The sequence below is a fragment of the Ammospiza caudacuta genome, chromosome 7 (genome assembly GCF_027887145.1).
Source record: "Ammospiza caudacuta isolate bAmmCau1 chromosome 7, bAmmCau1.pri, whole genome shotgun sequence".
In the NCBI taxonomy this organism is placed as follows: Eukaryota; Metazoa; Chordata; class Aves; order Passeriformes; family Passerellidae; genus Ammospiza; species Ammospiza caudacuta.
The window spans coordinates 30,121,907-30,148,199 of NC_080599.1; the positions used below are offsets into that span (position 1 = coordinate 30,121,907).

At 38.5% G+C, this 26,293-nt stretch overlaps 1 protein-coding gene across 1 annotated transcript; it reads right to left on the bottom strand.

The window, feature by feature from the left end:
• Positions 1 to 433: 433 nt before the first annotated feature.
• On the bottom strand, positions 434 to 24,545 carry PALMD (palmdelphin). The gene is made up of 8 exons (XM_058808524.1): positions 24,350 to 24,545; positions 19,106 to 19,186; positions 13,990 to 14,120; positions 8,700 to 8,814; positions 7,783 to 7,816; positions 7,579 to 7,689; positions 5,789 to 6,886; positions 434 to 2,043 (listed from the first exon to the last, which is right to left on the bottom strand). Exons 1-8 carry the CDS (start codon positions 24,392 to 24,394, stop codon positions 2,000 to 2,002), a joined length of 1,659 nt encoding a protein of 552 aa, XP_058664507.1. The 5' UTR covers positions 24,395 to 24,545; the 3' UTR covers positions 434 to 1,999.
• Between the last annotated feature and the right edge of the window lie 1,748 nt (positions 24,546 to 26,293).

Consider the following 26,293-nt stretch of genomic DNA (forward strand, 5'->3'; position numbering starts at 1 on the left):
TACTGACATTTGAAAAGATAACTTGCCACTTTGTATTTCTGTTCTTTTTGATACAGGATGCAGGAGAGCTCTGGGGCTGTAGCAATCAGGTGATAAACATTCCTACTTTCCAGAAACACAAACCTTTCTAGTCTTTCCTTTGAGGTACTTTGACCAGTATTGTGATGATAGCTGCTCCCTTTTCCATATTATTTAAGTTTAATAGTACAGGTTGTTGGGGGAGCAGAGGATGTGTATCCATAGCTATCTGCTTGTTACAAAAATTGTGACTACTTCCTATCACTCACCTGCTCTCATTTTTTTTTGGTGTATCCTTAGGAGTTGAGGCTGAAGCCTTCACTTGCACAACCAGCAAATGACAGAAGTGTAAGGAAAAAAACCACTATAAAACAGCAAAAAACAAGAGGATAGACATAGCGGAAGTGTACTATAATAAAATTTATTTATTCTTATTTACTATTCCACTCTCCAGGTAACCATTTCTGACAAGTCTTAAAATTTGAGATTATTACCCACATTAGACTTAGACTGGGAGCCACTGAATGTTTAGAGGCTACAAATCAGTCAATTACTACCATCGTGCCTCAGTATGAGGTAGTAACCTTAGTTTCCTGCTTTGAAAAGAATACCAGCAAAAAATTTGTGGTTTTGGTTTTTTTAACTGGTGCATAATTAGAGTCAGCTATACCAGAATAAGACAAAATGAGCTTTATCTGTTTAGTGTGACAAATTGAGGCTAAGACCTAGTGAATTAAAGCTGTTGTACTGATTTGAGTATAGTGGTGTAGTGTGCTATGAGGCACTTCTCCCCAAGAACTATGTACTGGAAAATCTGACTTAGATGTGATTTCTCCTTAGGTGTGATTGAACCTGTTTTTAGGGCCCTTGCATCCTCTACCATGTGAAAAGAATTAACCTGTTATTTGGTGGGAGCCTTGAAACTTGCTGGACAACTGTGCCCAGCAGTGGCTGCACCTGTAACAGATCTTTGTATTCAGCTGCAGAACAAGCTACTGGCAACTCAGCATTTCTGGTGGGAGGCTTGCCTGGTTTTAGCTCCCCAGCCCACTGAAACCGAAACAGTGTGGCCTTTGGAGTCTTTTTCTGTTGATGGGAGTTTGTTTGTTTGTTTGGGTTGTTTTTTGTTTGGTTGGGTTTTTTTGATGGACAGCACTGCCTGTCTGGCAAGCAGTTTCTTGGAAAAGCAAGGAGCTTTCTCAGCAGGCTGGGAGGTGAAACCATGCTCAGGAGGTCAGGCTGTTCATATTATGCACAGGACTGGTCTGTGAGGTCGTGGGTGGGCAGCATGTTTGTGGGATGGTGAAGAGAGCAGCCTGTGGGGAAGGCTACAACTGTTGTATGTAACATTGACGGGTGAATGGACTGTGGACATCTAGAAGGATATTAAATATTTCAGTATGCTGGCTTAATTATTTTTTGTTTGTTCTGCTATCACTTAAAAAGGAATGCTTTATATTTCATCCAAGGTAGTATAATAGGAAAGCATGTTTTATATTTACATGTCTTCCTGTTCCTCTCTCACATTTTGCTTTTTATTAACCAATGCTTTTACAAAAAGAATGCTGGAGCAGCATTTTCAGTCAAAATCAGATAGATTGGCACACTTTAATGTGAAACAATGTCCCATGAAGTTCCATGGAGATAGGTGTTTATCTGCTCTGTGTATACAGCAACAGCATATTTCTGATTGTCAGAACAGGTATGCACATGTCTTCATACTTGTATATACACTGCATTTATGGCCTTAGGTAACTTCCCACTACTTTTAACAAAATCCAGGATGTGATATGTGTGTGCATGTGGCAGTTGGTCAAATCTGAAAGTCTGTTAAAGTCCATTGCATTATGCGGAGGGCAAAATAGCCCATGAAACAGAGTAGCAAAACAAGCATTATGATCCAGAAAAAGTGTGTGGAAGAAAGTCTTCTTAGCTTTATCTGCTTTGAGTGGTAATTTCTACTTCCATTTCATTACAGCTGTTAAAGGACTTTTTTCCCCAGCTTTGCCATTCTCATCCTCAGAGCTGCAAAAATAAACAAAGCCATTGCATTTTAAGTCTTTCTTTCTGATTCTGAAGCAAAATCTCCTTGTTTAGAAAAATGAAGAATACACATACCTCCAGTGGTTAATCCAGCAGAATAAGCATTGTTTTAGTGTTACAGAAAAAAATCAGTAGAAGGTGTTAGTTCTGGTAATTTTGCAATAAAGTGAGTATATTTAGAAATCACTCTATAATTGCTATTTAAAAATTAGCACAGTTACCTTCTGTTTTGTCTCTGTTACCTTCACTAACACAGAGTTAGTTTTGCCCTTGACTGGATGCTGACAGATTAAAAGGACACATGAATAATTAAATTCTTTGTTTAAACTAAACTCCTCAGTGGGAGCTGTAACTATTTGGAAACCTTTTCCTTTTTGATGATGCTTAGAGAAAACTTTCCTTTCTTCCCGGTGTTGTGAGTCAGAGTGGGAGTTAGTCATGTTCCTGATTTCATCTGATGCAGTAACAGCACCTGTATAAACATCAGTATGGCTATTGTCTGTTACTGGGTATAATGGGGGTAAGTTTGAAAGGGACAGCAAAAGGCCAATGATTTAATGTTAAGGTTATTTTTGGAACAGCAATATAATGCTGTTGTTTGATATGTAAAAACCTCCCCCCAGCACATTGTTGAATAATCTCCATTACTCTGACCTGCTAGTTTGAAGAGTTACCAAAAATAGTGTCTCATTCCTGCACCCTGCTGAGACACGAGGGGTCAAAGCAGCTGTTTACTTGATTTACACGTGTCAGCAAGTGTCCAGCTCATGTTATGTTTTGAATGCTGAAGTTGATGCAAATCATAGAAGCATCTGAGTGTAACTTTATATCATAGAGCCACTGATGTTAACCTTAGATCTTACAAAAGACACTGTGTACTTTTTACAGGCTGAGGAATTCTGAAGGATTCAGGCTCTGGTCATGGTTTGAGAACAGTCAGTTTGATGCCTCACTTCTAGCTCATAGTCTGTTTTTGTCTTGTTCTATACATTACAGGAACAGATGGTGTGCACGAATCTTCATTAAAAAGGATTTTCATATTTCACTTTCTTCCACACAAATGGAGCTGTCTCCATTGTGTTTTTTAAAGGTTGCAAAGCTTCCAGTGGTAGGAAAAAAAAAAAGCTCATCTAGATTAGCTAGCTGTCAAAAGCCTTGGACCTTCGTGTCCCATGAGAGCCTGTTCCACACTGTCAGTGTGTTTTGCTGCTTATTCAGCTTTAGTTTTGCATTTCCTTATTCATTTCACTATGTCTAGCCTTTGTTCCCTCCCAAGGACTTTTCATTTCCCTAATGAGTATTGCATCTTCAAAACATTTGCACTTGAATTGATTTCCCTGAAATTTGAAGAAGAAAATAAGCCCTAATAATGCAAATACGGGTGTACCAATTATAGAGTTGTCATCCTTTTCTCTGTATCTCTGCCCTCTGGTTTTCTGAGGGCACATACTTTGAGATATTAGTCAAGAAGGGAGCTTGTGGGAGAAGGAAAATTGTTGCTATGTGGAAAGGTATGTCCTACATCTTTGTAAAATTGTGGGCATGAAAGGCTCCTAATTTAATCTGATCTGTCTCTATATAGATTGGCACATGGAACAATGCCTCTGACTCTTTGTCCTTGGCCATTGCTAACTGATTCAGGAACTTGTTCTGAAGGTTCATCTCTTTCCTAAAGAAAAATTGTTACATAAGAGGCCATCATGCTGGTCTGTCCTATGCTTCTTTGTTTTCCATTGTCTTTCAGAGTCCCCAGTGCTTGTTTAATGTTTAAATGCTGCAAGTGCTTCTCAAAACTTTAGTTTCCAAGAGGATTTGTTTTTTGTTTTACTATTTGTTGTTTTAGTTTAATTAATGATGAGCTACCAAAAATAATTGACTCCACTCTTTTCTCTAGTGGTGTTTAGGGTGAACCTGCTAGGGTGGGCATGAATGACTGCTTTGAAAACAATATATTTCTCTAAGAAACAGCTCTGTATAATTACATTGTTCTAGATTGAGAGGCTTTCCTGGTTTTGTTTCTCTTTTAGAAGTCTCAGTAGGATTACAGGGCTGCTTGGGAAAGATTGAGTCACTTCCTGGCTTTTTCCAGTGATCAAAAATGTCCCAGGGAGTGGCAATAAATAAGTGGAGGGCTAAAGAAGAGTATGGCTTAGCTCCAAATTCTACTAGGCATGAAGATACTCACTTGGAGGCAGTGCTGACTGGGGGAATTTTTGAGGCAATTGCCAAACTGCTTTTAATTTAGCTGGGATCCATTTTTCCCAATTGGCCACTTTCTTATTGGTGGGATAGTTATAAGTGACCCTTCTCTGTTATCCTATACTTATGTGATGTGGGAATTAAGGGACCTTACCCAAAACATAATGGGCTGGAGCAGATTCTGGAGTGGTTTATTTTACCTGTACTAACTACTTCTGCTTCCGGTTGCTGATATAAAAACTTGTGGCAGCAGCTCTTGGTGCTGGAGAACACAGGGAAGTACAGAGATGGCAGGATGGGGGTTTGAGGAAAGCAAAGGTAATGGAAAAGTGTAGTGGCCTTATTGATCAGGAAGGATGGGCAGCATTGCTGGAATGTTTCTGGCTTTTGTGTACATGACTCCACGATGTTGATATTCTTAAAAGCTGAGAGCCTTGCTTGCTGAACAGTTCTTCCCAATCACTGCCTACTGATGCAAAAATACTTGAAAGGTCTTACATGATCCAAAGATCATCCTCTTTCCTGGCTTTACATGTAGTGTAAAAAATTCCTGGGCTGTCAATTCAGCTTTAGCCAGAGTCAAATTTACATTTTTGCTGCACATTCTCTGGAGGAGAGAATGTGGCATCAGGACCCCTGATCTTCCTGTAATTCAACCAGAGTGTTCTTTGCTTCAAGTAGAATGTGACTAGTCTGCAATCTGCTGCTCTGTAAGTATACCTAAATGGAGTCTAATTGTATGTGTTAAAGTGCAACATAATCATAAAGAAGAGTTTTCTATGTTTCTGGAAGATTCTGCTATTGCTTGCAGACTTTTATTATAAAACTTTATAGTAAGAAATAGATATATTTATGTATTTATAGAATATAAAAGTCACTAAAAAATAACTCTGTGGACTACTGAACTAACAGTGTGTAGTGATGAAAACTGTTTCATTATCTTTCAGAAGCTATAAAAATGTCTAACTTGGGTTAATGGAAAAATGTTAGAACTTGCATAAACATTATCAAGACAATGTTGGCAATGTTGATTCCTTAAAAATACAAAGTAAAGCTGATTATTAAGCAGTCTTTCTTATTTAAGGAGTAAGTTAGATGGTCTAGGAAGTAGTTGGAATGCAAACAGGCAGAGAAAACATGCCAGTGAGGGAAGAGGAATTGTTAAGTAGCAATGCTATTAGTTACCTGCAAGAAATGAAAACTAATTCTGCTAATTTTGGTAGCATTAATGGAACTTGAAAGAGAACCACTTTTAATCTTTCAAGGTTATAGGAATGGCATTTCTGTAATAGTTTGTTTTCCAATTTTGATATGGTAACTAGTGCATTGCTGAAGACAAAATAATTCAACAGATCCAAAATGTAGATTGGTATTTGTTAACAAGGAAGAGCAAAAAAAATATTATTAATAGCATATTAGTCTGAAACAATCCAAAAATATACGAAGTGATACAGTTGCCAGCAGATAAGAGCAATATCAATTTGCTACATGAGTGAGCAGCAGTGACATGATTTTCCTTTTCTGTTACCTGTCAGTGAGGGATCTTCTGTACCATCTCCAGACACCTGGCTGTGAAGATGAGTGTGGTGTGTTGGTGAGCTTAAGCGTTCCTCTTGTTCTTGCAGGGAGATGGAATTTTTGTGGGGTACCTTGTTCAGGCTTGCACCCAGACTGCTCATAGGGTTTGTCTGTTGGGCTTCTGTGTTTTTCCTGTTTGGTGGCTGATAAATTTGACTGTAATGGCCTATGGGGTGATAGGCTGGTTTCTCAGATTTGCTCTCGTCTTCATCATCGTCATCAATGATAACGAGTTCTGCACGGATGACCCCATCGTACGGGGACAGCTTCTGGTTTGCTTCTGCGTCGTCATCGTCAACGCGCTGGTAACCCATGAACACCATCGTCACCGGCTCCGATTCATCCACGTAACAAGGGACAGCCTGCACAATGTTGTACCGAACATCTTCCTCATCCTGAGGTGCAGGGGATGCTGCGTTAGCATGACAGGGATTTAAAAACCTTGTCTCACTATGTTTTTCCCTTGTATCCTGGTAAGGTTTCAATTCCTCATGTGCAGCATTTCTTTCTTCATTATGAATCATCCTGTTGTCAGGATTAGTGTGCACTTTCTTCTCTGTATGAGAAATTACTGGAGAGGGAGACTTTGGTTGTATTACCTTTGGAAGATCAAGGCCATTCTCTTTATTTTGCTGCATAAAGGGCTCTGTTTTGGAGGAGAACGCTGTCTGATGATTGCTAAATCCATTTGTCTCTCTTTTGTCAGTGCCTTCTAATTTTGGTCCTGGGATTAATTTGTCTTTCTGAGGAGTTACTGGCCTGCAGAATTTGTTTGCAAAGACAGGTTCATGGTACTCTGTGGGAGACTGAGAATTTTTTTCAGTTGCCTGCCGTAGCAGGTCTTCCACTTCAACAGGAGCAAGTTCATCCATCCCATTTTGTGTTGTGGTCCCATTTGATGACACTGCATAGACTGACTTCCTGCCATCATCATAGACTTTAATTCCTGTCTCTTTAAACTCTTTTGAGGGAAGAGGTATTGTTGATAACACTGTGTTTTCTCCAGTCTTCATGTCTTTTTCAACCTTTATTTCCATGGCAAACAATGCTGTTGAAAGAAACAAGTGCTTAAACTGGTAATGCAGTAGCTGCAAGAAATGTAGGACTTCTGACAGTGATAGAGAACAACTGTCAGAATGAATTATTAAATATGTGAAGTTATTACATACACAACCCATATATTAGATTCTCATTTTGGATATCCCCTTTTATCCTGTGGAAAAAAGTATTTTCATTCTGTGAGGAAGAATCAGCTGTTGAGAAAGTTTTAATTACATGATAGACTGAGAAATCCAGATTTAACCTTGGCCCCTGGTGTTATGCTGGGCAATAGCAGCTGAAGAGCTCCACGTGCTGCGATGCCAGAGAGTCTTGGGCACTCTGAAGGGTTAGAAGGCTTTGTAGTAGTTGGGAAATAGCCTGACTACTGCTGGCTACCCAACAGCTGTAAGTGCAGACAGAAAATGAGAAATGAATGATATGAAGGGAGTCTGTACTTACTTAGGCAGAAGAATGAAGTGCTGGAAAGAAGTGTCAGTGGTGAAAAGAGTTATTCTCAGTGGCACTTACTTTACACCACTGTCTCACCTTTCAGTTTTGATGACCTAACTGGCAACACAGTTTAAATAAGAACAGATGTCTCACCTGTAATGTCTATTCTTTGCTTAAAGTGTGTTAAATTCAATATATAGGAAGCTCTTGTACATATTGACACCTTCTGGAGTTACTAATTAGCAGTACCTTTTCTCTTTTCTTCATCATCCATGTCAGCATGTGCTGTGCTTCTCAGTGCAGAAGGTCTGAAATACTTGGGAAGGTCAGGAATGCTGGCATATATGTAGTCTGCTGCCTCTGAGTAAAGATCCATAGATCCACAAAGCATTAATATGTTTTAACTTACTTCTACAAGAACCTTTTAAAATATATTCTTTTGGCTAAACGTACCTTTTTCAAATCCAGCTTTTTCAGTCTTCACAGACTAGGTGGGAAAGAGAACCATTAACAATGAATGTGATAGTTACTTTAAAGATGTTGACTAGACAGTGCTTTGGTTTCCCTGATAGTTTTAACCTTTTGTGTGCATAGCTTCATACAGAGAAGGGGCTGAAAGTGAAATATGCTCAGTTGGAGCATAGAAAGTGAGAGTGAAATTTCTGTGGTCTTTTGCCACTATGATTTCCAAGTCACACAGGGAAGGACAAAAATATTATGAAGTGTTAAACAGTGACCTAGCCTCCCACTGTGGCCCAAACTCGTTGGCGTCAAAGGTTTTTTTACAGGTCCTACTTTGGCTTTCCAGTTTTACTGATCTCCCTGTGTAGCTTCAGAGAATGTGTGAGTGTATGTAAGAACAGCTGGAGAACTGAAGTTTAGTTTCATCACTGTATTTTTGAGATGGTTTAAGATGATTTAAAAATATTAAAATTACCTTTTGACAAAGACTAATGGCTGATAACATTAAGATACATAATGATCTCTGTCAGGGACTTGGTGGAGAGCATGATGCAGTTTAGCTGGGCACATCAGCTGAAGGAGCATGAACAGACCAGCCTCAGTACCTGGTCTGTACGTTTTCTGTCTCTGGCTGAGATGCAAAGCTGCTGGTGTCAGTGGCAGTGCTGTTTTTAGAGATGTGCTGTAGATGAGTAAAGATAGGAATTGCTCCCCCACCCCCACAAATAAGCAGATGGAGACAGGAGCCCTTAAACAATGTAACATCTTGACCCCTCTCATGTTTGAACTGTTGTTACTTCAGGCAAAAGCTCATGATCACTCATGGGATCCAGCTAGTTCCCCTTTCCCTGGATATGATGATGATGATTGAGTAATAATTGCTATTTCTGGAATAATATAGCACTAACCTTTATTATGTCTTCTGTTGTTTTCTCAATAGACTTCAGTTTCTTTAAAATTGCTTCTTCCTTAGCTGAGACTTCCATTTCTTGTCTTTCCAGAGCCTCAATTTCCTTCTCCAGTCTGCAATGACAGTTGAATTTGATTTAATACCAGGCAGAGAGCAACACTGTGGAGTTGATGCATTGGGAATAAGGACATTAGTAGGGATGGTTCTACTTACCTTGACAAACTTTACTCTTATATGAGATCAACTTATGGTTTCACACACGTTGGGAAAAAGGTGTGAAATAGTATTTTCATTTAAAAAGAAAAAAACCCAAACCCAACAACAAACAAACGCTTCCACATTTAAACGTGAAATATTTTGCCAGTTAGGACTTGGCTGATGAGTTAACTGTTTTATTTTAAAAACTTTTATTGTTATGTGAAAGCAATATTGAGCCTCAGAAGTAAAAATTTCTTTTGGGCTATTGACACTTGCTGTATGTTTCTATGTTACAGCTCCTTTCCCTGTCTTTCTACTGTGGTAAGTCTCTGTATGGTTTCTTGCATATTAGAGCTGATCAGCATACTAGATCATGATCAAAGTATCTTTTATCCTGATCAGAGTTTTTATTTTCTTACTGTATGACAAACACTTCTAGACAGAAAAGTCCAAGATAAAAAAATTGAATCTGTCAGAGAGGGAGAAAGCACACTGCTAAAGTAAAGCATCTTGGTCAGTTTTTTCTCTGAGTAAGGCAGTGACTTAAGCAGGTGTCCTGTTTCCTATTTATTCTTTCTAATCAAGACTACTCTTTTCTTCTTAAGTGCATATTTGTTGGGTTTTAAATGGAATTTGCCTTACTAGCTGAGTAGTTGGGAAGTCAATTCTCCATGAAGATCTAGAATCCAACTCCAGATTTAACTCTGAAGTGGGACTTGAACTGAATGTCTTATGCTGTAGGTTAATACTGTATAACTTTAGTCTCATAGTTCTTTTTAAAAGAACGTCTTTTGACTTAAAAAAAAAAAAAGAAATTCCCAAAGCTTCCATATTTGAGTGAAATATGCCTTTTATTTTTTTTTTTTTAATCCATGCTGGAAATCAATGACTACAGACCAAAGGCAGCTGCAACTGATACCACCTTTTGCTGAGAGCAGTCAGAATAGTTACAACTGAGACCAAGTTACAGACAGATAGAAATGTTGGTCTATAACCCAAAGGGAAAGAAGTGTTGAATTTTTGTATTTTGACTTCTTTTCTGTGTGCTAAGATTCACAATATTACACAGAGTCACTCTGAATGATTAAAGTCTGCCATCCCTTTAAAGTAATCATCCTAGAAAAGCTGGATGTAGACTGACAGATTAGCGTTATTGATTTCCTTCTGTGTGGCTGAGGAATCTGAATTACCGTTATGGCTCTTGCCCTATTTAAACTCAGATATGTAGAGCTACACTAACAGGGTGCTACATGGACTTTTATCTGTTGGTGACAACATCTCTTTTTTGCTATACAAAGGTATCTCAGACCTCAGAACAGATACAGGAGAAAACCCCTTCAGGATGAAAGTAAAAGTTAAAAAAATATTTAAAAGCTGCTCACACTTTGGACCTGAGTTCTGCAAGAAGGCCTTAGAACCCTGATCAAAGGTACTGATTACAGTGCTAAAATTTAAAAAAATTTACAAAGGGGATGAATATTTTTGGACAGCTATAGAAGAAAGTAATGACCATGTGCCATATTTTTGCACTTCTTATGGAACAGTCTTTGTTTAATATATTGATGTTTTGTTTTTATTGACATGTTTAATTTTAGATGAGAGTTGATCACAATAGTCTCAATCTGAAAATCATTAAAAACTCACAGAAGCATAATGAGCTGAAAAATCATTCACTTATATTGTGGGTTTATTTTAGTCTTGGCTCTAAATGCTTCTAGACACACAGGTGTAAGAAGAGGAGGAAAAATCTTGGAGATACTTGAAAAAAGGGAGGTGGGGAAAAAGAGAAAACACAACCCCAAATAAGTCAAAGATTAAAAATGCCATGTATTTATCTGGGTGATCAAGAAACAAATTGCAGTTTATATATGCTCTTTCACCCATACCAACACTCACTTTATATGATAATTAAGGGACCTGATTCAATTTTCAGTGGGTTTAGAGAGAAATTCTCATACCATGTAGTGGGAATTGCATCTGGACTCTAAATATCTCTTTTGCATTTATACTTGCAAAAACAGATTTTATGGATTTCAGTGTGTGCTGTGAGTGTGCATTCTGGAATTAGTGGAAAGAAAATTTCTAAGAGATGTGATTTGTGTAGTTCAAAGAAATTGGAGCCCTTATAACATCATGCGGTTGCAAATTAGGCCAAGATCTTACTGGTGTGTTTACAATGTTTACAAGCTAAGTCAATCACATTTTTATGAAGTTATATCCCAATTTGTCTTGAAAGGGTTTAGCAACTATTCTAGCAATTATATGAAACTACCTTTTGTACAGTGCTGCATTTTTTAGGAGAGAAATGGAAGTGTGACACAGCTACTGTATTAAATCTATCCTTTGAACATTTGTCCTCTTTTCAAGTAGCACTGATTATTTGAGAGGGAGAAATAAGTAGTATAGAGGTGTGGATGAGAGATGAAACCTTAGAAATCAAGACACTAATTGAAAGGTTTCTCTACCAAAGTAGCAGCTGAATTCAGATCTATGGAGATTGCCTGGATGCTGCTGGCCATCAGCTGATCTGCTGCAGTTGGCATCCATGCCACCCCGGGAAAGAAATAAATGGCTTGAGAATGAAAAGCAGATAGGAAGATACCACCCTGAAGAATTCTAGACTGAGGGGAAAAGGCAGTTTAGCAAGCTCTCACAGGTTTTGAGGTGAGTCAAATGCTTTAGCAGCTCTCTAGTATAGCCTTGTCATCTGCTTTCATGCAGCACATTACAAGCAATTGAATAGACCTCAGTTGTTTTGTATTTTTAAATATGTTGTTTAGCAACTAATTCTATCAAGAATGAGTGTTATTAGCTGAAGATTAAGTGAGAAAACAGGACTCTTAATTCTTCATTCAGCTCGTACCCTGACCAGGGATGTGCTCCCTTGGTTCACTTGAAGCTTCCAACATGTAGAGGGGAAATGGGACAGATAGTGTAAATGCAATTTTTTTGTCTGTAACCAAAGCATTCAGCAATTTGTCTCCAAGGTGGCTTAGGCTGCTTTGCTATTCACTGTTTTGTCATTGACACAAAGAATGGCACTTCTCCCTTTTATAAAAAACAATGAACTGATTAGCATGAACTGATTAGCAGACATACACCAGCTCAATTTGACACTCAGGTAAGGAATGTTTCAAAACAGAGATCCCATTTAGGAAGGTGATGGCAAGGCCCGTGCCACTACTGTAAATAATCTGTCAACAATTGCAATTGTCCTCTCAGCAGAAAAAGACTTGTCTAAGGGTAATCAAAGAGTTTTTAAAGTGATTCATAATTTTTTTAACTGAAGACCAGACACACGCAGAATAATCAATAGAGTGAACTGGATGTCTCCAAATCAAGTGAGTTTTAATAGTCAGATGCTCAGAAGAAAGATTTCTACTGAGCCTCTCAGTTTGTTATTTCTACTGTATGATGAGTCTACATGATCAGTTTAGCAATGTTTGATTTACAGGGCAGGTCAAAGGTCAGACAGGCTTTTGTTAGCTTTGGTGATAACTGTGGTGTAGCAAAAACACTGTGCAAGAACTGTATAATGGATATTTTATGTTTATTAGTGGACTTTATTCCTAGGTTTCTGTATCACTGCTGGGTAGTTTGAAACTGGCCTGGGTGTGTATAAACAAGATGTAATGTTATTTAGAAGGCAGTGTGGATGTTTTTTCTTGATGCCCTTGCTAAACAGCTATTAGGGAGGGCAGGAAATTTAATTTATAGCAAAAGACCTGTGAATAAACCTTCCTGAGTTCTTAGCTCAGGCTTTGCCCATGGCCAACAGGACTTTGAATCTAATCTTTCCTCTCACTGCTTAGAGAAGGGCTGAACTTCCAGTGGCCTGATGGGGAAATGCTTGCTCAGCACCATTTCCTTGATGCTCCTTAGCCCATTCTAGCCCTAGATGCTGTTCTTTTCTGGCACTCACAGTGTCTTATAGGCCCCTCTTGCATGCCTTTAAAATGACAGCCTCTGGGATGCTTTCAGGGCTTGCTGGCTGCCTCCTAGCACTGCAACAATGAACCCTATAGAGGTGTGTACCAAGATGTTCTGTAGAGAAAAGTGCTTTTGAGCAAGAAGTCAGCGTAATTATAGCACAAACTAGCATGAGGCTGCTACCTGTCAGCCAAGAGAATTATTGTCTGTGTCAGAGATGGAGTGAGGAGAGAAGAGGATTGGAGTTCACCAGAGAAAGTTAATCTTGGTGACAGCTTTGCTAGAAGGGTGTGTGTAGGAGTGCAGTGGAAGCAAAATAGAGAGGAAAATGCTATTGAATTGAAATAGAGGAAGAAGCCTTGAAAAAGGATGAAAAAACCTTCCAGAATCTGAAGGAAGAGGAACATTTCATCTTTTCTGTGGGTGCTAAGGGGTAGTACCAGTCAGTATGGCTGGACCTAGGGAAGGAGCTGACAGTGTACACAGCTCTTTGGTATTTCAGAAGGGCTAACTGGAGCTAATAAGAACCTGGAACCATGTCCATGGTAAATAAGAGTTTTTCATAGGATTCTGTGCAGTTAAAGGCTGGCCCTGTGTGATAGGAAAGCACTAGGTGATGAGATTTGTAGAAACATCTCTACTGAAAGGTAGAAAAAGACCTTTGCTAGAGCAGGTTTCCAGGACTAAATTCAGTACAAAACACATAGAAAACTGAGGATAAGTGTTGCTTATGGAACTAGGGAGCCTGTACTGTTCTAAGTGCTGTTATGGTGAAAGTTAGGTATTAGAGGCTGTGCCAGGACCTAGTGAAACTGGAGAACTTTGAAAATTTATTGTTATTTTGAAGTTCTGATTCAACATTTCCTATCTTAGAGCAATCCCCATATATTGGGGCTTACACCTGCCAAATGCAGCATGGAAAGGGTATCTGGAATTAGAGAACCAAATACTCTGCAATATAGTTATTGTGCGGTTTGTTACAATTTATACTATGGAAAATTGCATTCTGTATTCTCTAACTGACTAGAAAACGTGACAAGAATTGCTTTGCTCTGCATGTGTTCAGCACTTGTTGATACTTTCATTTTATACAAAATAATGTAGGATGTGTAGGATGGGACCATTTTAACCCAGGCACAAGGGCAGGGGTACTTCCCTACCTGAAAATGTCTTGTTCCAGCTCATGAGTCCGTTGTTGGTCCTCCTGATTCTGCTTTTGCATTTCCTCTTCTTCCTTTGGAGTCATAGAACTAAAGCCATCCAAGAGCCATTTTTCTCGCAAGGCCTTTTTCTGATGGGGAAAAATAGACAAGTAAGTGAATGCTAGAGTTAAGCTATTTAACCATTTGCTGTATTTGTCTTGATGCCACAGATGTGATCTGCAGCACTGTGATCTATCCAGCATAAGCCAACCTGACCACAGTGGGTGCCACTGGAAGAGAAAAACTAAATTTCTGTGTTTTGAGATTGACTTAAAAGCAAAGTCTTTAGCTACAATGCCCCATTTTATTAGTTCATCCAACAAAAATGTAGAGTATGTCAGCTGCTATCCATAACAGATTAATATGGGTAGGTGGATCCAGTTGTACAACCATACATACAACAGACTCATGTGAAAGTCTCCAGTCAGAAGCACAACAGTTTTATTTCAATAGCCAGAATTTCTGGGGTCCTTGCATTGCATGGCTTCTGAAAGGAGGTATAAAAGATGAGAAGTTTCTGTAAATAAGATTGTATAGGAGTAAGAGATCTCTAGGGAGTTAGTGATGCAATGATACCCCTGGAAAATAAAAGGATCTTTGTCCTTATGATAGTGAACTCACATTTCAGCAGGTGAAGATGTGTGGGGTAAGAGAGGCAGTGCAAAGGTGGAGCATGGGCAGCTGCTGTGTTTAGTGTTTCAGCAGACCTGTGTATTTAGAGCTGCTGTTGCAGGGGCAATCCAGAGCTTAGGTATTTAGGTCCTGACCTGGTTAGTGCCTGTGGAGTTCTTTCTGTGCAGTGGTGGCTCACAAATGGGTGTATTGTGTGTGCATGGGTTAAGTGTATCACTCTCAGCTGTGTTTTCAAATTCTGAAAAATACCATTGTATGCATTGATTGCTTCCTACAGCTGCTTTGTACTAGGGAAGGTGGTACCTGAAAGTCATCAGAGCTCTCAAAAATACTCCTGATAAAATAAAAAACGTTGTTGGAGATAGGTTCAAATTTGCAGGCTGAAACTTGTAAGCCATGCCAACTTTCTTGCACTCTTTTTACTCCTTTCAGTCTAACTCAGGGATATAAATGCAGTTGCTGCCTTGAGGAAGGAGCTGGGACTCTTTAGAAATACTCTTTCAACAGGCAAAAAAGGAGCTCACATATAAAGTCTTTAATTAACCATGGATGTCCCTGTTATAATTTAGATTCCTTGACCTGATTTCCATATTAAGTTTTTGCTTTTCTCCCCCCATACAGTTTGTTAATTGCAGGATGTGGATGCAGATTACATTGAATTTTGACTACTGCTGCTTGAGGCAGTGAGCCCAGCTCTGCTGCATTAACCTCAGTGCTGCTTGCAGGGGCTGTTGGAATCCCTGCCTGCATCCTGTGTTGAGTCACTTCAACTGTTGCTTCCTGCACTTTTCTATTTATTGTGCACTTTCCATGAGGTTATTACTGAGGCCCAACTGGCAGAGGAATGTATATGTGGGACCTTATTGCAGTCAAGAGTAATTTTCCACTTGACATATAATGTCATAGAAAATGTGTCTAAAACAGGCTTGCTGAGAAGTCTAGGCACTCTGTGATGCTCTTAAATTTTTTACTTGTGGGATGTAAGAGCAATGTTTACAGTTGCCTTTGCCTGCAGGACAGTAGTCTGTCTCCCTCAACACTGGGTCCTAGGAAATCTTGGTAAACACAGGTTGCTCAAAACTGATGTTCTGAGCCTTGAATCTGTAGAATCACTTTGCAGCACTTCCTTGTAGTTGTTTTTTAGGCTCTAATGAAATAAATGCAGATTTTAATAGGATGTTTTTACATTATCTGGTAGATATAGGTAGCCTGGTGTTGGCACAACTCTTATTGACCACTAAATACTGTATTCTCAAGCTGGAGGACACACAGTTATTAATTCCCTTTCTATCAAGCTGGTTAGATCTTAATGATAAGTAGGGCCTCAAGAAAAGTGAGGTTTTCATCTTGGCTAGAACAGTGTTAGTCTAGCACTTATGTCTCCAAAAATAAATTGATAATTTCTTGTAAGATTTAGAGTGGGGCTGGCACTGTAGACATCAGAAACCAATACCTTGTATTAAAATCAACAAAATCTTCTGTCTGTATATGGTTAGGCCCAAGAGTGCAAACTCCCTAAATACAAGCATAACACAATAGTGTTATTTTTGCATGTTTCTAGAGCAGTTTGCTGCTACTCCCAACTAAATGCCATATAATCTTTTTCATTTCATTAGCCATTTTTGAAAGAATGACACATTGTGTAGTTTGGAAACAACTTTTGAATAAAAGAGGGTTTCAGGTCTGCTCCATCTAGGCAGCAGCACAAGCCAGTGCAGGAGCAGCTGTTTTGGGCCTGACAGGTTTTTCTCTGGAAGGAGATGTGTGACAAGCACCCACAAGGTAGCACTAATGGAGTTCAGGCACGTCAGAAGCCTGAAAATTAATAAACTAAACTGTGAAAGCTCTTAGAAAGTACATGCAAATCAGTACTGACTGCACTTTTCAAGCAATTCTGTCTGGTCCTTTCCCTTGCTGCTTCAGTGAGAAGGACTCCAAGTAGAAAGTTTTAGCTTTCTAAATCCTTCCAAGTAGAAGGAAGGATTATTTGATGGAGCATCTAGAAATGCTGGATAAAATTTCTTCTGTAGCCACACTAACAGCCCCCAATACCCCTTGCAGTTCTGTGAAGCCCTGTCCACACAGGTGTATTTGCTTGCATGCCCTCCACTTCATTTGAGAGACGAGCACATGTAGGGAATTAATGTTCCTTCTCCACTTGTACCAAATAACTAAGATCTGTCATGATGCCCCATGTGTATTTCTAGTAAAATTTACTTGGGGGCAGCAAACAAAGTAATTGGGAAGCTAGAGCAGGGATTCCTATTTGCAAAAAGGAAGCTAAAACTTTCTTTTTTAGGCAACAAACAAAAAAATACCAAAGAAGAACTCCAATAAAAACAAACAACCACAAACCAAACCAACAACCTTCTGATAAACCTGTTGCTAGGGGTTATAAATAGGAAGGACAAAACGAGGAACAGGATAGTGCTATCCATCGAACAAGAACATCTCTGCCACTGAGATTTACTAACCTGCAATAGTTTCCTAAGGGACAGGTGTGAGTTGTGCTAATAGATCATGGAGCACTGGATTTCAACATGCGCATAACTGATATGTGTATAAATGGGTGGAATCAGCCTGAATCCCTTGGAAAATGAACCCTTAATAAAATTTACTGCAGTGTTTAAATGTTTTAGAAGTCTAAATGTGTTTAAAGCAATTAATGCACTGGATCATTTTGTTGTTTGACTCTGTTGAAATACCTGAATTAATCTGAAGCAAGGATGTTCATTAAGGGACAAAACTTCTAGGGTATAAAGCAAAAGCTGCTCATGTACTAATGTGTTTGATATTAGGTGCCTATCTTATTCCTGAGCTGGAAAAAGTAGTCTACATTTTGTGTGCTCCGAAGAACTAATGAAATGTATGTATTTATACAGCATACGTGTGTATGTAAGTATATATTTAAATGTATGCTTGATTCTTTTTTTCCAAGTGAATAACTTGCTCAACAGATCCTTGCTTTGCTTTGTATATGCAAGAGGACTGATTTAATTTAAAAGCTTTTCTGTATGATTTCCATACAATAGGCAGAGAAATCACAATCTCTGATCTCTTCCAAAGTAAAACCATTTCAGTAGTATTTTCCAGGAGTGCTTTGGCCTCTCTAAAAACTCCATAAAATTTCTTCAGAATAAGTACAAGTTTGGTTTTTGCTTTCTTAACTTTTAAAACTCCACTGGACCTATTAATTTTAGCTATGAACATGTACTAAGTCTGTAAGGAAACTGCCCTAGGGCTCTGTCTGCACACAGCAGTAGTGAGGATTAGCTGGTTGTCTACAACAGATCAGTTTATCCCTCTGTAAAGAAGGGCAGAACAGTCATCTGGATTTATAGACATGGAAACTTGGAATAAAACTTTCAGTACTCGATGTAGCCATGTACCATGATGGAGGAGTCACATGTTTGCTATTCAAAGGTTACAGGACTTGGAAGGGATGTTCCCCAAATGGCCAAGCCTGTCCTTGGAGTAACTAGCTTCCAATAAAACCTGGGTATAGCTGTGTTTTGGCTTGCCTGGCCCAGTGCACTGGTTTATCAAGGCTTTTCATTTTTTTGGCTTGACACAAAAGAAAAGGGTGGATGAAGCTCAGGATCTGGTGGCTGTTTTGAAGAGGAGTCTGTTTTAAATATGCTTCTCTCACATTTGCTGGAGGAGACACGCCACGCTCCTGGTCTTAGATTCAATATATCTCTCTTGAGACTGTTTATCTGCTCACATAATGAAAAGAGTATGTAAAATACCAAGTTTTGCATATTTCTAGAAGCATAGATTTTTTTCTCATCTAAATGAAAATGACTGCCAAACTGTCATAAACATTTTAAGAATAGTGGTGTTGGGTAGAAATCAGTGCAATTTCAGTTCTCTGCAGAGATGGATCTTGAGTTTTCTTAAACCTTTAAACTTGGTAATCCTGAGTTTACCAGGCCATATTTGAGAACAATATTTGCAGCATTTATACTTTTCTTTGGAATATACAAAGAAACTGCATTATATTACTAAAGAATAATTAAACAAGCTGACAAAAGCCTGCAGCCAAATAAATATGGTGGTTTTATTCTAGGAAAAAATGCAGTTAGACCTCATTATTGTGCTGCACCCTGTACCAAGTAGGGTTGCTGTTGTGGGATTAGGGAGTGAACACACCCAGTCTGAAATGTGAGGCTTAATTTTCATCTGTGAGTTTTTCCTGGTTATGATCTCATTTTATGCCATGTAAGTGATCAAGTAACATTAGCTCCCCGGTGTAATTTTTTTCAAAGAGTGATGCTTATTAAAGTCAAATGTCCTGCCAGGACTCCACAAAGCTGTGAAAATTTGACAGTAAAAGCATGACTTAAATGCATGAAGATTTGCATTCCAAAATCCCCAACCTTTATTCATGCTGTATGACTTGAGGCTATCTTTAGTTACATAAATCTAACACTTTACTTACCTTCAAATGTTGATGTTTCATTTTTTCCTCTTCTACTTTTAGACGTTTCTGTGTAATTTCTTCTTGCAGTTTTCTTTTGTCCTACAAATTAAGAACAATAAAACTTTGTTTAGAGAAATTACTTGTTAATAAAATTATTATGTGAGTGTTCAGTAAGGTGAAATCAATCCATGCAAATAAAACCTTATTGTAAAGCTTATGTGGTGCTTAGGCAGTGCATAATTCTTTGCAGCAATAACTTGATCCTACACAGGTATGGTTTCCGCTGCTCTTTCTCCAAAGTACACTTAAATGTGTTAATGGCCACAGAGGAGGGATGATGCAAGATAAACATTAGTTACTCTTGGGAAGGGGGGAAAAACAGGAAGAAAGTACAGTTGAACAAAATTGTACATGCAGAGTGAGATTAAAAATGGGTCCTGACCAAAATTCCTGAGGCAGCCCATGCATCATTTAGGAGAGGAAAGAGTCTGCATGGTCTGCACTGAGCAGCTGTGATACATCATTAGATGAAATGGGCTGTCAGTGAATCCAGCACTGAGTTTATGTATCCTGTGGCTAATAGCTGAAATAAACAGGAATAAACAAGGCTTAGAAATTTGTTTTGTTAGTCAAATAATGGTAAAGATGGGAAAAGAGGAATGTAATATACTTCATATGTGTTGTTTTCTCAATTTAGAAAGAAAATTTTTGCTTGTGCTCAGACTGTTTTTGTGGCTGCTGATATTTAGAAGGATAAACCTCATGTTGTACTGGTCTATCCTAGTGCCACTTTAATCCTTTTTATTACAGATTAGAGAAAAAAGGAAATGGGTGAAGAATGTCTGAACACTGGCAAAGCTTGAACCTCTCCTGTTTTTGGATAGCACTGTCATGTGGAGTAACCTTGTGGCTCCTCTGTGTGAGGCCAAATGCTGATTTAGGACCTTGTGTCCTCAGCAGCCAGGGGGAAGGAAATCATGCCAAAGGAAAATAACTTTAATAAGGTGTATTAATAGGCTATTGTCTTGGTCATCCTTAATGCTATAAAATTCTGTTGTTGGGCATGGCACCTTGCCATATGCCAATCAAGAAACACTTGTGCTTGTTTCTTGATACATTTTGGGGAAGTAAATGGAATCTTCTATTCCGTGCAGAAATATTTGTTGACTGGAGGCTAATCCTTCTTTGCTTTCAATTAGAACAGCCTGGCTCTTTTAAAAAGGTGGTAGCTGTTTAATAGAGAGTCTGTTTTCAGACAAGTATGGTTTAGGAAGGGGTTAACTTCTTCACAAACAGAGGAAGAGCCTCGCCCTTTCAGCCCACCTGTGGAACCAGCTGTGTGTAAGGACTGGAGAAAGTCAGTAAGGAAGTGCTGGATGTAAGGCTGGGAGTTGTTCTCACCCATTTCCCTGGAATCTGGGATTTGGAAACAGGAAGAGCCGTGGTGTGCTTGGCTGAATCACTTCACTGTTACTGGAAATGAGAAATTAGCAGTGGGGCCACACGCTCTGAGGATGCTTTTCTGAAGGCTAGGATAGGAAGTGGAAGAAGCCACCAAGCTTTATGGGGACCAAGGGCAGGATACAGGCTGGCCAGGCACTACTGGTCCTGTGCTGGGATTTCACAGGAGAACATCAACACTGATCTCACAGTCTGCAAAGTATAGCAGTTATTTATAGACCCTTTACAATTTTTCCTTGGTGGTGTTAGTCTGCCTTTTTAATACTTCAAACAAAACAGGTGGGGCTCTTTCCTCAAAATACATGCTATTTTTATCTCTGCAGTGGTTTTTTGTTTTGCCAATGCTCTTTAATACAACTAACCAAGTTACAGATTTAGGATCACTACAATATGTAACTTTTCTTCAATGACCCTTGTGTGAGCCTTTATCCAAAAGCTGCTATGCTGGATTTTTCTTAGCCAGACCTGATTTTAAAGACTAAGTATCTGCTCTCTGATTTTCACACTTTTCCTTACTTAGGAAATATTCCTATACCCTCATGGTATAAATGACCTTTAAATAACCCATCATTAGATGAGCAGTGTGACAAGATATTGTGTTTACAGATTATTACAATTCTTAAGGAAAATTCTTTTTGTCTTCACTAAAGTTCTGGATAAGATTCTTAGCCAGAGAATGAACTCTTACTTGGTTTATACTATTAAAAAATATTTTAAGTCAATTTGAGTATTCTTTTTGTACCAGTGGGGATGCAATAAGAGTTTGGGCAGTCTGAAATTAGTATTTGTACATAAACTACTGTGCAGAAAGAAACCTGAGTATAAAGGCATAAATTAGTGTGTTTTAAACTAAGTATATAATAAGGAACCCATTCAGTAAAGAAACTTTTGCCTGTTTTTTTTTTTTTCCAGAGGTCCATAATTCTTTTATGTCCAATGTTTTTTCTCTAGGTTTTCTTCTTGTATCCTCTGGTGTTCAAGCATCCTTTAATTTCACTGGTAGGTATTAAATGTCTGTTATACAGTTATCCAAATTGAATCAGCTGAAATAGATTGTCTTTTATATACCTAGTCTATATATCTATATAATTTAGCCGAATTCCAGAAGCTAGGAAGGATGAGGAATCTTTTTGAACCTTATGTGCCAAAATAACCTGTTAGAACACTTTCTGCCATGCATTCTGCTATGCCTTGTCTTTACATCATGTCTTGCTTTATGAAGCTTTGACTGTACATCTAATGGAATAAGTGTTTATTCCTGGATAGCTAAGGGAGTCATGATTCTATTAAACCTCATGCTCTGCCCCTGCAGATGATCATGTTCCTGGCAGAAGTCCTTGAAGTCCAAAAGTTCTCTCTTACTATGCTCTTGTTAATGTGAGCAGGAATTGCTTTTTATGACAGAGCATCTTCAGCCATGCCTTTCTGTTATGCATCCATGAAAGGTAACACTTGGTGTTAACTTTCACTCCTACTGAAACACGTGGGACTCTTTCCTGACTTTTGTGCGCAGAAATGAATTGTGTTCTAGGCTGGATCTGTCTGAAAGAAAGGCAATGGCATCCACAGAGCAGCGTCTTGTGAAATATCTAGTCTGCCAAGTCCATTAGTTTGTGTCATTGTTCTACAGTGGGGCCAAAGATGGTGGTCTTGGTCCCCTGGCAAATGGCACATACTGTCAATTCCATGGAGCAGTTAATGTTTTAACTAAAGTATTTTTATTTTCTTGTAATTTTCTAGACATTAAAACCCACTAAGCATCAAAGGTATTAAAGTTTTCATATCTTAAGGTATGAGAGTCTTTCTAACAAAATGAAGGCATTTTATTTTTGCTTTTCTAGTCTAGATACACCACCAGGAGGTGGTAGCTACATAACAAAGGAAAAGTTTCCTTTTCAGAGCCGTGGGAGCATCAAGACATTTAATAACAGCAACATCATGAACAAAAACAATAATCATGTTTTCCTTTTTGTTTGCTATAGGGAGAAAAGATTTGCAAAAGGCTTTGAGAACTCCTACTGGTTGTGTTGCTGTCAAGGAGACAGGTATTTAACAGTAGAGACCAATAAGTTTCAGCACAGGTGCAGTTGTTGACTGCTGGAGTGCCCCTTGCTATCCTGTTAGATGCTGTACAGCAAACATCTGGAATGTAGCACTTGAAATTCCCAGGTACTTTACTTGAGCCAACCCCCCCAGAGCCATGGAGTAGCTTGCTACTGTAACTGCAGGCTGTTGTTTCCCTGGACAACTCTTTCTGCAGGTTGGTAGGGCTGATAGCTTCCCTTTAATCAGGTTACTTCATTTCTGTAGTTGGAACACTCCATGTGTTTCAGCTGCATGCTCTGGATTGATGAAAGCAGCGAGCGCATTGCTCCTTTACACATCAAGTGTAATAAATTAAGTCATAGGCAGAACCCAAAAATTATTTCCTATTTCTTCTAATGGAAGACACTGGAAGCTGCCCCCGTTTCTTTAAAGAAAACTGCTTCAGTATTGATTTGGAAGCAAAGCTGCAGCTGGAGGATGCCAGCCTCAGTATGTTCATATTATTCCTCATCAGCCAAGTGCTGCCCCATTCCTGCCCCTGCATCCCAGGGAGCACAAATCATTGTGAGGCCTGGACTTCTCTGGAGTGCCAAAGCTGTTGTTATCTTTTGAGCCCATACACTAGAGACAAAGTCCAGGTTATGACCCTGGTTCAGGCAACATTGCAGTTAAACCAACAAATGTACTCTAAACCCTCTAAAACATTTCAAATTACCTTATTGTGCGCTTCTTTCAGGTCTCAAGTAAATACAGTAAATGGTCCTCTTGGCTCTTATCAAGTGCCATAATTAAAACTCAACTGAATCAAAACCCAACCTGTTAGATTCCATAGATTTCCAGTTATGCCTTCTTACATTTATTTGAATTCCAATAAGGTATTCTTTAATTCTGCCCACCATTTATTCTGCTAGTTGTGTTTCACAACTAATCTGTCATGTTAGGAGTGGGACAAATGCCTTTGTTTCCATTATTTATTATTAACTAATAGAGTGAATGATCCTTCCGGAGGTTTCCTTTCATCTCGGCGGGACAAATGTTGTTTCAGTTTAAGTCTTTTGTAACTGAATAAGTTCAGTTGGAGATCAAATCAGAGGAGGATTTGGCTTCGGCCAATTTTTATAACATCAGGTTGTATTACTTTAAAAATAGTTTAGTTGCTCCTTTTGCACACTAGAAATCATCACTCAGATTTCCTTTCAGAAGAGAAACTGAAAATGTTTTCCAATGTCTCTAGCATAGACTTCACCGAGTCTGTCCTCTGAAAACTGACAGGAGCAATTTGCTTAATCCAAGCTTGTCCTTTTTTACTTTTCAGACAGCAATACTTAGGAGAGATCATTAATAATTCCAAACTTGTATTTAATTCCACAGTACAAATGAAAAATCTCTAATCTCACATGGTGAAATGTGAAAATTGATTTGTTCTGGAATTCTCTAGCTGCCTTCTGACCTTCAGGCAAACATTCTGTAATGTGTGTTTTACACTGTCCAGTAGTGATTTGCACACATACTTTCACTGCTTTGAATTTAATTTTAAGGTGCAATACAACCCATAAGGAAGTCAGTACAGTCAACTTAGCTGTCTTAAAGCAATATCCTATAAACTAGAATTATTAAGTAACAATTTCAAGCAGACAAATCTTCCTTTTCTGTCCTGAGCTGAATCATTATTCAGCAAACACACAGCAGCTCATTGCTAATATTACTTCTAAGCCTTTTTTTTTTAAATAGTGAATTATAACCATGAGCACTTACTGTTATGGCCTGGAATCTTTCTTTCAGCAATTCGGCTTCCTCCATTCTACAAATCAAAAACAGACAAGTAGTGAAGGCAAACAGAATGAGACCATAAGCAAAAAACCTCCTGGTGGGGCTACAAAAAAAAAAAAAAGCTGAGGTGATTTGATCCAATTCCAGAGCAGAAAGAGGCAGAATTTTTGACTTGTCAGAAGAGTCCCTGAACAGATGAGCAGATCAGTCCAGACAGACACATGTAATGAGGGTGTGGAGAAGAGGCAGACAGGGAGAGTGCTGGCATGAGTTGACTGACAAGTTGGAACAGTGGAGCACAAGCTCTTTTCCTTCAGGAGCTGCCAACTCTTTGTTTTAATGTGCTCGGTTAGCGTGCCACTGCTTCTTTAACTGTTAAATGCCCAAAACAGACTCTTACAGAACCACAGTTGAAGTAAACTTTTATTATGTTCCTATTTATCTTTCCTTTCTTTTTCTATGCTACTGATGATAAACAGATATTTTAAACTTATTAATTTATTTAAACTAAGAAAGTTTATTATTTAAATTATTTATCTTATTTCACCAGTAGGTTTTAACCTGTTTTAATATTAGCATTGTAGAATGGCATGGAGTTGAGACAGCTGTTTCAATTTAGTTTTGTAGATGAAATTTTTAGAAAAGCTGTATTCATAGCTGGAAGAGTTTTAGAAATGGTAACCTGAAGTAAGATAAACTTTAAGCAGTCAGGTCTTTCATTAAATGCAAGTGTTAATCTGCGCAATTACTGGTCAGCTATCTGGGACTCAGGGGAAGCTTTGTCTAAGTAAGGATTTCAGGATCATCACTGCAGTGTTACCGAGATGAATCTAAAATGCTGGTGGCTCTCAGGCTGGATTTTTTTTCAGTCAGTTGACTTGCTGTAGATTTCTGCTGAAAACAGCATTCTGTGCCTTTAGGGTTGGTGCACATTTTGACCTTTCCATTTACCTGAGTGAGAGTCAGCTGTCCAAAATCAATCTAGGAAACTTGCAGAACAAGTGGAACTGCCTTAGTAAAATCCAGTTGTGGAAAGAATTCTAAGCAAATCAAACAGCATAAAGGTGTAATGTGAATCTGGAATCCCTTTGTTACCTTCAGTATCACATAACTTAAGTCTTTGTAAGGACACCAGCAGAAGAGTCAGTCAGCATGTTTGGGTTTTTCCTGCTAATTCACTGACATGACTCAACTCAGCAGGATTTGGTGACAGGTTTTATTTTACATGTTGTTACAGTGACCTGAAGCTGAATGGCAAATCAAGCTCATTATTAGCAAATTATAAGATGCTACAGAACTGAATACTTGATGGTGAAATTGCAGTCTTTTAATTCAATAGAAACCAATATTTAATTTCAATTTCCTCCTTTCTAGTATGTCATCACTCCTCTGTATACATGAGCAGATTTTCCCCCTCTGCACTGGGGATTAAGGATTGATTAATGTTTTCTTTATACTCTGATCCACCCTGAGGTTTTGTTCAAACTTGCAAAGACCCCATTTTTAATCTCCAGTGAAGAGTTAAAATCTAAGTTTAAAATATTAATATATGCTTTGTTTGTTCAGCATCTGAAATTTAAAAAATTACAATATTAAAGCAAATGCAAAGTTCAAAGGCAAGTACATTGAGGTGTATCAAGAGACAAATTACAAGGGAGTTGAAATAAGTTTGGTTTATGGATAAGAGAATAAATTCAACCGCCTCGTGAAAATAAATATATTGTTGCTGCAGAAGCTAATAGAGTTTTTCTGTTTAAGCTTTCATAAGTTAGTATAGCCTGCCTTACCAAACACTGAAAAAAACCAATTTACTTTACCTTTGTCCTCTGTGAAGTTCATCTTAAATATTAAGTGTGTAGGTAGACTTCAGAATGTTTAAAAATATTTAAAGCAGCAATGGATTACATCAGAATTAAGGATGCCTGTTTT

Coding starts and splice junctions, on each gene's coding strand:
- PALMD (XM_058808524.1), bottom strand. CDS start 24,394: ATGGAGGAAGCCGAATTGCTGAAAGAAAGATTCCAGGCCATAACA. Junction 8,815..13,989: donor CTGGAACAAGACATTTTCAG/GTAGGGAAGTAC, acceptor CTGTCATTGCAG/ACTGGAGAAGGAAATTGAGG. Junction 6,887..7,578: donor TGATGAAGAAAAGAGAAAAG/GTACTGCTAATT, acceptor TTCTTTCAACAG/CATTGTTTGCCATGGAAATA.